General features: G+C 39.8%; 1 protein-coding gene across 2 annotated transcripts in view; it reads left to right on the top strand.

Moving 5' to 3' along the window:
* Positions 1 to 11,094, top strand: part of LOC110311628 (OX-2 membrane glycoprotein-like) — a 61,068-nt gene that overhangs the window by 39,269 nt on the left and 10,705 nt on the right. For both annotated transcript variants that reach the window (XM_029470823.1, XM_021185049.2), the window contains exon 4: positions 9,824 to 9,935. In XM_029470823.1, coding sequence (XP_029326683.1) covers positions 9,824 to 9,935 — 112 coding nt within the window. The remainder of the gene's footprint in view (positions 1 to 9,823; positions 9,936 to 11,094) is intronic.

Below are 11,094 nucleotides of genomic sequence, written 5' to 3'. Positions count from 1 at the left end.
AGGCCAGCCTGGTCTACAGAGTGAGTTTCAGGACAGCCAGGGCTGCACAGAGAAACCCTGTCTCAAAAAAATCAAATAAATAAATAAATAATAAATGTTCAGTCTTCCTGCCTCAGTCTCTGAAGCTGACAGTCTTATTCCACTGATCCACCATTTCTAAACATCTTCTATGTGAAGGTTACAATTTTTCATTTCTTTTGGAGGAACAACAACTATTATCTCTTCAAAAGATGATAGTATCCAATCTTCTTATAGTCCTCTTCACCTCTGGAATACCACATTGAATTTTATTATCTATCTAATATTAAAATCATTACATTACATTACATATATCAGAAACTCTAATATTCACAATTTTGGGCACCTTTCTTTGTTCCTTTACTTATAAGAGTCTACATACATTGCTTTTCACTCTTCTAACTTAATGTTTTATGCTGGTTGTTTTTGTACGTTAGACCTTGTCCACGAGAAACTGCAAACATAAATGAGTCTTCAAGTTTGGTAACAATTTTATTTAAATGTCACTTATACAGTGTACAACCAACTCATTGGAATTATACAAGTTAATTATTTTTAATATACTTACATTATTATCAGTAAATCCACCATAGATTATCTTTATAAATTTTCACCAAAACTCTACTAAAGTATATGATTTAAAGTAAAGTATATGATTTAAAGTTTGCTGGTATTTTCTAAGTACTTTGCAAAAGTAGCTGATGTCTAATTATAGGACATTTATACCACTCTCTGAAGAAACCAAACACCTTCTACCTGTGGCAAAATTTGCAATGCCTGGAAAAGAGTAGTCTTCTCAGCCCCTAGTATTCAATAGCTTGCTAATGAAAACTTACTTTTAGAATTTAAAAATTAAATTGTAGTCCTTCTGATCTGAACCAGTGCCCTAAGCAATACCTTGGGCACTATCTTTGCACCCAGTCCCACAACATCCAGAGGAAACTAGACTCATAGGTGCTCTACCAAGCCCAGGATCTTAGGGTCATAGGATCACAAGATCTCAAGAGCTTGGTCACACTAGGATTTCAGGGTCCCAGAGGCAGCTGGATTCCCAGGAGCTCTTACACCCAGGATCTCAGCATCACAGAATCACAAAGACAGCTGGCCTCTAAGGAGTTTTGACACAACCAAGATAACAGGAGGGAGAGGCTCCAGTTGGAGACCGTGAGGGCAGGTAGCACTAGAGATAACCAGATGGCAAGAGGCAAGTGCAAGAATATAAGTAACAGAAACCAAGGTTACTTGGCATCATCAGAACCCAGTTTTCCCAACATAGCAAGTCCTGGAAAATGCATCACAGCAGAAAAGATCTAAAATCACTTCTCATGATGATGATGGAGGACTTTAAGAAGGACATAAATAACTCCCTTTAAAAAAAAAATACCAGAGAACTCATGTAAACAGCTAAAAGCCCTTAAATAGGAAACACAAGAATCACTTAAAGAATTGCAGGAAAACACAAACAAACAGGTGAAGGATTTGAACAAAGTCATCCAGGATCTAAAAATGGAAAACAAAACAAAACAGCAGCAAAAAATCAAAAACAAAAAGAAATCACAAAGGGAGACTATGCTGGAGATAAGAAAACCTAGGAAAGAGATCAGGAGTCACAGATGCAAGCATCACCAACAGAATACAAGAGACAGAAGAGAGAATCGAGGGTGCAGAAGATACCATAGAAAACATTGAAACAACAGTCAAAGAAAATGCAAAATGCACAAACCTCCTAATCCAAAACATCCAGGAAATCCAGGACACAATGAGAAGAGCATAAACATATAGTTTCAGTTCCCTGGTAATAATACACCCAGAAGCTGTATTGTATACATGAACTTTTGTAGTGAATGGCTTTGCAATATATCCCTCCAAAGTATATTTGCTGTAGCTGTCTAAGTGTCTATGGTAGACAGTTTCCTTACTCAAGGTAAAAATAGATAGGAAAGGCTATGCCTTAGTGGGACAGTGATTGGTTGCCAGGGGCAAGGCTCTAGGTTTGATCTCTAGCACTGGAAAAAGTGGAATATAAATCATTTAACATATGCTCCTGTCTTAGATAAGCCAGGGCTCTTTCTGCTTAACTCTTGAGATGTTACTATGGAGATCTAAGCCTGAGGTAGATGTCACAGCTCTTTGCACTGGCAAATATTTACCTCCAATGTTTATTGTTCAATTTTATTGCTGACATTTCCGTTTGGCTTTCAGCAGCTCAGTATTAAATTTGAATTTAATAATTCGTATTTTGTCAGGTGAAATATGTTTCTAAATGTCAAGCTTGTCACCTGGATGCTTCCACCCACTAAGTCTGGGTCTGATGAACGCTTTATGATTTGCTAAATCTTTGATATTTTAAAAAAGACATTAAAATAATTTATTCACATTTTCTTAATAGTCAAAAATGAAGTGTTGGTTCAAGCTGTGGACAAGCCTATGTGGCATTTTAATCATTAATGATGGGTGACGTCAGGCCCAGTCCATGTGGGTAATGCTATCTTTGGTCTAGTGGTCCTTGGTTATATGATAAAGCAGGCTTAACTAGTCATGTACAGCACACTAGTAAACAGCACCCCTCCACGGCTTCTGCATCAGCTCCTGCCTCCAGTTTTCTGCCCCATTTGAATTCCTTTCCTGACTTCATTTGATAATGAATAGTGAAATGGCACCTATCTAACTTACTTTTTGGTCATGGTGTTTCATTGGAGCATTAATAATTCTAACTAGGACAAGTTTATATCAGGATTATAGGGTACCATTGTGATAGGCCTGGCCATGTGGCTTTTCTGGTAGATTGTGGAAGCCCTTTGGAACTTTGGGCTAACAAACCTGTTGAGTATTGAGGGATCAGTGGGATATTTTTTAGGAATTGGGAAACTCAGAATTTTTAGAGCAATGCAGAATATGAAGACCATGGCTTGTGAAATTTCAAAGGGACCATTAAAGTCTACATCAGGACCATTTGATATTTTGAGTTGAGAGTCTGTGGTTCTGGTTAGCTGTGATTGAAAAATCAGCTGTGATTAGCAAGACACCAGAGCCAATAAAGTAAAATCTTTGCATTACTGGGACAGTAGATACTGCTCACCTGGAGAGAAGAAATTAGTGGTGATTAAGAAAAGACTTGCATCACTGAGTTAAAAAATCTCTGGAAGGTGTTTCCTCAGAGTGTATACAAAGAAGCTCTCTTACAAACATGGCCAAGGTTGTACCCTGCACTAACAGTCAAATGTGGCAATGTAAGTCTTCGAGGTGGTACTGGTTTTGAAGGCTTGAAAGGGTCATGAAGAACAGCTAAAGAATGGCACTGCGTGGCAGGGTGGTGCTATTGGTGAAAGTATACTCCAAATGTAGCAAGGGACCCAAGCATTTTGGAGATGCCAAAGCCTTGGGATGACCACCAAGAACAGGAGGAGCAGAGGTATGGAGCCAGTGGGAGCTTAGAAGACAAGCGGTGTGTGGTGTGTGAACACTGGACTTACCTACATTGCACTTCCTGATACTTCTTCTCTCCTCAAACTGTGCCTTTTTCCTTGATCCTTTTCATTATAGATCTGCATAAAGAGTGATAACTAATAAGCACACCACAAAGTCAATACTAGGTGCTCTTGAAATCTCCTCTTCTGATTCATTAATCCAAAACTCTTCAATTTAGCCTCAGGCAGATTTTAAGGACAGGGGCAAAAAGCAGCCACATTCCTTTCCAAAATATCACAATAATCATCTCTAGACCTCTTCCTAATATTCTTCTCCTCTGAAACTTCTCCAGCTGAGCCTCTGCATTCCACATTGCCTCAGCATCACTGTCTTCTGTGATCCTCCTAAGCCCAGCTTGAAGCATCCAAGTGATTTTCTGGACTGAAGTCCCAAGGTCTGTCCTGTTCTGAGAGACAGCATAGTCAGGCCTATCAGAAAAATACCCTGCTCCTTAGTACCCACTTCTGTCTCAACCACTGTTCTATGATTGTGAAGAGATATAATGACTATGGGAACCCATAAAAGAAAGCACTTAATTGGGGCCTGTTTCAGTGGTGTTGTTCATTACTGTTATGGCAGGGAGCATGGTGACATGTGAGCACATATGTTGCTGGAGAACTGGTTAAGAATTTTACAATCTTGACCTGCAGGACGCAGTAAAAGAGGGACACTGAGATTGGTTTGAACTAGCCCAACCCAGTGACACACTTCTTCAAACCAAGCTATACTTCCTCCAATAAGGGCACAACTCCTATTTCTTCTTAAGCAGCACCACTGCTTGTTGACTAAGCATTCAGATATGTGGACCTCTGGGAACCATTTATACTCAAACCACAACAGTAAGGGACACATACTTGTATCTTACTCGCATAACACTCAAATATTATACAATAATCTCTCCAAGGGGTATATACATTAACTACCAGCCTACTCATTTCATATTTCACTGTCAATAGAATATGTTTTTTCATCAAGATTACCATTGCCTTCAATCTAGTTTTAATGTATTTCAAGCATCTCAAGTCTTCATTCTGTTAGTTTATTCCTTGTGTGCACTAACCAACAATGTACCATTAATGCAAATGACATTGTCCCCATAGTTAATCCAGATACAGTTTTGAAGTCATTCATTAGGAGCTCTTTTTATGAATGTGGCTGTATCTATTAACATGCTTGATTTCATGATGTGCTGATAATTATTATACCGGTGATATGGGTAAGGTAATAACATTTAAAATCATATAAAATTAGAATAACATTTGAATACATTAAGAACAGCCTAATGAAATCTCCAATCACAAAATTTTTACCAAATGAAAGATTTTTTCTGAAGGTTTTTGTTTGTTTGTTTGTTTGTTTTTGGTTTTTCGAGACAGAGTTTCTCTGTATAGCCCTGGCTGTCCTGGAACTCACTTTGGAGTCCAGGCTGGCCTCGAACTCAGAAATCCGCCTTCCTCTGCCTCCCGAGTGCTGTGATTAAAGGTGTATGCCACCATGCCCGGCTTTTTCTGAACTTTTAAAAAAGTCAAGGGTATTAACCCATTCGTCTCTCAGCATGATTATGTAAGATTCTCAACTTTACACTTTCCAAACTGGAAGAGAGTTTGTTCTTTGTTTCTAGTTCCCTTCCAACTTTTTAATTTTAGTCTATGGCAAAATACAGTGCCTCATATAGTGACTACCTAAGAATTCAGCAACAAGCAAACATCCTTCATTATTCTCTAATGTCTAGAAAGAGGGTCCTCTCCCTTCTTGAATAAACTGGAGAGTTGAAGCCACAGTAGATCTTTCACACTGTAGAGAAACCCTCTAAATCATTTTGTTCCATAGATTAGATTTTGGTAACTATCTTGCCAGGAGATATACCATTTTGATATATGAACCAATTATTTGGATTAACAAATACCTGTTTGAAATAGAGTTTTCATCTGGATTGCTATTGAACATCAAAGCCTTTTTTATCTTATTTTATTTTATTTCATTTTTTGTTTGTTTGTTTGTTTGTTTTTGTTTTGTTTTGTTTTGTTTTTTTCAAGACAGGGTTTTTCTGTGTAGCCCTGGCTGTCCTGGAACTCACTTTGTAGACCAGGCTGGCATATCCATGATTTTTTTTCAATTCTTCATATTATCTGGGAGACTGTATAAACATTTTCTTCAAGTTCGTTCATGGACTTTTTTTTCTTCTTTCAAGAAGCAAGTTTTTTTTTTCTTTTTCAATTAATCTATTTATTCATTTTACAGCCAGATCACGACCTCTATCTCCCAAACACCACCTCACAAAATCCCTTACCTATCTCCACTCCCCTTCTCTGAAAAAGTGGAGCGCCTCCCCAACCCCAGGTATACTCCTCAACCCTGACACATCAAGTCTCTGCAGTTAAGTGCATCCTCTCCTATTAAGTCCAGAAAAGTCATCCCGGTTAGAGGAATGGACAGACAACAGCTTTATGGACAGTCACCACTCCAGTAGTTGGGAGACACAAATGGAGACTGAGCTCCACATCTGATACATATGTGCCAGGGGCCTTGGTGCAATCCATGTAGGCTCACTTGTTGGTGTCTCAGTCTCTGAGAACCCATCTGGGTCCAGGTTAGTTGACTCTCTTGGTCTTGCTGTAGAGCTCCTATCCAGCCCCTCAACTCCCTCAACCTTTACCCCAGCTTGTCCATATGAGTGCCTCAGCTCCATCGAATGTGTTGGCTATGGGTTTCTACATCTGTTTTAGTCAGCTACTGAGTGGAGCCTCTCAGAGGACAGTTATGCTAGGCTCCTGTCTGCAAACATAAGAGAACATCATTAATAGTGACAGGGATTGATGTTTGCCCATGGTTTGGATCTCAAATTGGACCAGTTATTAGTTGGCCATTCCCTTAGTCTCTGTTCCACATTTGTCCCTGCATTTCTTTTAGACAGGACAAATTTTGGATCTTGAGTTTTGTGGGTAGGCTGTTGTCCTTATCCTTCCACTGGGGAGTGGGGGGGGGGCTCCTGCCTGGCTATAGGAGGTGGCATCTTCAGGTTCCATATCCCCACTACTAGAAGTCTCCACTAAGGTACCTGCATTGACTCCTAGGAACCTTCCCCAACATCCTTAGTCATCAGGGAAATGCAAATCAAAACAACTCTGAAATTTCATCTTAAAAGATGCCCCACCATGCCAGAGGAGCATGTGTTCCACTATGTTCATAGCAGCCTTATTTGTGACAGCCAGAAGCTGGAAAGAACCCAGATGTCCCTCGACAGAAGAATGGATACAGAAAATGTGGTTCATTTACACAATGGAATTACTACTCAGCTATTAAGAACTAGGACATCCTGAGATAACTCAGACCCAAAATTACATGCATGGTATGTACTCACTAATATGTGGATATTACGCCTCCCCCCAAAAAGTACAGAATACCCAAGATACAGTCCACAGAACTCAAAAAAGGTTAACAAGCTGAAGTGTCCAAGTGAGAACTCCTCAGTCCTATTTTGTAGGGAGAAGAAAGCAATCACAAGTGAGGAGGGAAGGAGGGGCCTGGGATGGAAAGTGGACAGTGTGGAGAGGGAAAGGGTAACCTGATCTGGTTTTGGGTGACAGAAAAGGACTGAAGCCCTGAGGGCCAGCAAAAAGAATTGAAACAGGCAACCTAGGGAGGTAGGAGGTTGGGGGGACCCTCCAGAATGCACTAGAGACCTGGGAGGTGAGAGACTCTCAGGACTCAAAGGAAGGGACCTTAGATGAAATGCCCAATAGTAGGGAGAGGGAACTTATAGAGCCATCTCCAACAGGAAGACAGGGCATCAAATGAGGGGTTGCCATTCCACAGTCAAAACTCTGACCCAAAATTGTTCCTGTCTGAAAGAATTACAGGGATGGAAATGGAGAGAAACCTGAGGAAAAGAAGGTCCAGTGACAGGCCCAAAGTGGGATCCAGCTCAAGGGCAGGTCCCAAGGCCTGACATTATTACTCAGGCTACAGAGGAAGGTGACCCTGTAGGAGGACCAGCAGTCTCAATTATTCTGGACCCCTGAGGTCTCTCAAACACTGGACCGCCAAACAGGCAGCATACACCAGCAGATATGAGGCTCCCAACACATATATATCAGAGAACTTCCAGGTCTGTGTTCAATCAGAGATGATGCACCTAACTCTCAAGAAATTGGAGGCCCCAGGGAGCTTAGAGGTTAGGTGGGATTGGAGGTAGGGGGCAGGAAAATCCTTGTCAAGACAGGGGTTGAGGGGGGTAGGCATGGGATGTGGAACAGGATGGGGTGAGGAATAAAATCTGGAGTGTAAAAAACAAAAACAAAAACAAACTAAAAAACAAAACTCAAGAAACAACATATGTTGGAAAGGATGTGGATAAGGGGGAAGACTCTTCCATTGCTGGTGGAAATGCACACTTGTACAACCACTCAGGTAATCAATCTGGCAGTTTTTCAGAAAATTGGAAATAGTTCTACCAGAAGACCCAGATATACTGCTCCTGGGCATATACCCAAAAGATGTCCCACCATACCTCAAGTTCATATGCTCCACTATATTCATAGCAGCTTAATTCATAATAAGCAGAATAACCGAGATGTCCCTCAACTGAAGACGGATACAGAAAATGTGGTTCATTTACACTACTCAGATATTAAAAGCAAGGACATCATGAATTTTGCAGGCATATGGATGGAACTAGAAAAATCATCCTGCGTACGTAGGTAAACTAGACTCAAAAGACATACATAGTATGTACTCATTTATTTGTGGCTAATAAGCCATAAAGTACAGGATGCCAACCGTACACCCCACAGACCCAAAGAAACTAAACAAGAAGGAAGGTCCAAGTGAGGATGCTTGAATCTCATTTAGAAGTGGGAATAAAAGAGTCATAGGAGGTAGAGGGAGGGAGAGACCTGGGTAGGAGAGGGAATGTGGAGGAAAATGAAGGGGTTCAGGAACATATGTGAGGAGAAACAGGAGAGAGGGCCAGAGGGCCAAGAGATTGAATAGAAATATGCAGTTGATGGGCTGGGAGGCATCTATAGGAGATGTCAAAGAAACAAGTTTTTAATTTACAAATTTATTTTTCAACTTAAAATGAAAGTTGTTCATTTTATGAATTAAGTTATATATTTCACAATTTCATGTATGTATATGATGCATTCTGATTCTTTTCTGTTCTCTTCTCCTTTTTTTCTTTTCTTTCTTTCTTTTTTTTTTCTTTTTTCTTTTTTTTTTTTGGTTTTTGGTTTTTTAGAGACAGGGTTTCTTTATATAGCCCTGGCTGTTCTGGAACTCACTCTGTAGACCAGGCTGGCCTCGAACTCAGAAATCTGCCTGCCCCTGCCTCCCAAGTGCTGGGGTTAAAGGCGTGCACCACCACGCCCAGCTCTCTTCTCCTTTCTAATGTCCATCCCAATCCTATCATCTCACACTCATGCCCCTTCTTCCCATGACTTATCATCTTAGGTTCATGATTTTTGGTCTTGCCTTGTGATCCACTCAATTTAACCAGGTCCATTAGTGGCAATATCCACTGGAGACTGGGTGTCACCAGGGGATGGACACACAACTGCAGGCAAGGCTACCCACTTTCCCTGGATGTATCAGTAGGAAATACCTCAGCAGTGAGTGGTGGGAAGCATTGAGCCCCTGCTCCACCCAGGCTTAGCAGTCTCTGGGCTAAAATTGCTTGTTCCTTTAAAGACTTCTCTTAATTACTTGTTGACCAACTCCTTTTTCTGGTCAATGTTTCCAACTCAAATGACTTCACTATATGAGCTAAATACCACAGGTATCATCTATAAATTTATTGGCTCCCTCATTATGGTAAATTTTAATTATTTATTAAAATGCAGGTGTCAATAATAGGGTATTTATTAATTCAAAAGAAGCTTATGCCTTGCTTATTTTTATGTTAAATATTAGGGATGTGAATTTCTCATTCTGGTGAAATGCCATTTGTAGCTTTTCTGCTTTGTTGGAATTATCTTTAGAAAAGAGTTCGTATTTCTGTGTAAAATTCTTCACGTTCAATCTCTACCTATCTAAAATGGTTATGTAGTATCTTGTTGAAAAAGAATAGTAATAACTAGATAAAACCACATTGGTGCAGCCAAAAGTAACGCCATACTGCCTCGCTGAGAAAGACGCACACTCCTAATTAATAAAGAGAAGTAGCAGCTGCCATTCAGGATCTTAGTTTTTATTCCATGGTAACGGCAAAGCCTGTTATAGAGTAAATCTGTATGTCAATCAAGCTGTAGCAAGACAAGAAAGCTTTACAAAGTCAAGACCCCAAGATAGCAGCACAGTGTAGCCAGAGAATTAATGTATTCTGGTTCATGTTTTTCAGGTACCACGAATCCTTGTTTAAAGTGGATGATAACTGCAATTGCACTCATCATTTTGTTTTTGGTTTCATGCATCATCAGTGCTGTTCTCTACATTTATTTCCAAAAGAAAAGGTAAGCTATATATATATAGCAAGCTGATATGACAGAGAAACTAGGTACAATAGAGCTAGATAGAAATATTTTTTTAAAGCTGGAGAAATGGCTCAGTGGTTAAGAGCACTGACTGCTCTTCTGAAGGTTCTGAGTTCAAATTCCAGCAACCACATGGTGGCTCACAGCCATCTGTAATGAGATCTGATGCCCTCTTCTGGGGTGTCTGAAGACAGATACAGTGTATTTACATATAATAAATAAATAAATCTTTAAAGAATTATTTAAAAAATAGTTTTTAAATTCCAGGGGTTCTGGAAAAAAATCCATCCAGACTAGTGAAGGGAAACTTATCTCCATTTGCTGGATGGTTCCTGACATTCAATGATTCAAAACTTGATTGCTGGCAAGCATTTTATATAATACTGAATTGAGTGTACTGTTTTTAAAACAAAAACGTTTATATGTTATGTGTGTATGTGTTTTACCCGTGTGTTTCTGTATGTTAAATGTGTGTTTGGTGCCTGTGGGGCACTGAAGAGGTTGTTAAAACTCATGTTGCAGGCAGTTGTGAAACCTCCATTAGGGTGCTGAGAGCTGAACCAGGGTCCTCTGATCAAGCAACAACTTGCCTTAACTGATGAGCCATCTCTCTATCACAAGCTTAAGCTTCTTTATTGAGAATAAATTTTCACAGAAGAAAGCACAAGGTCCAAAGAAATTGGTGGGAGAGAGATGTAGAGCCAGGAAGCCTGAAACAGATCCAACTGAGCCATAAGATGAAATGGCAATCTTACTTTATAGGATTAATATAATAAAATACACACCATTTATTCAGCTCCCTGGTGGACTGCAATGCATGATGGGAAGATAAATGGAAATAAGACACTAGGCAGTGGCAGTAAAAACTATATACATAATTGGTAGCATGTGACTTGTTTTGCTGTCATTGTATATTCTTTAAATTTAAAAATCTTTGGTATATTTGTTCCACGACATTTTTTTTGGTTTTTTTTTTTAATATTTTTTATTACATATTTTCCTCAATTACATTTCCAATGCTATCCCAAAAGTCCCCCATACTGCCCCCCACTTCCCTACCCACCCATTCCCATTCTTTTGGCCCTGGCATTCCCCTATATTGGGGCATATAAAGTTTGCAAGTCCAATGGGCCTCTCT

Source organism: Mus caroli, chromosome 16 (assembly GCF_900094665.2).
Source record: "Mus caroli chromosome 16, CAROLI_EIJ_v1.1, whole genome shotgun sequence".
Taxonomy (NCBI): Eukaryota; Metazoa; Chordata; class Mammalia; order Rodentia; family Muridae; genus Mus; species Mus caroli.
Note: the sequence above shows the minus strand (reverse complement) of the source record. Positions and strands in the feature narration are given on the sequence as shown.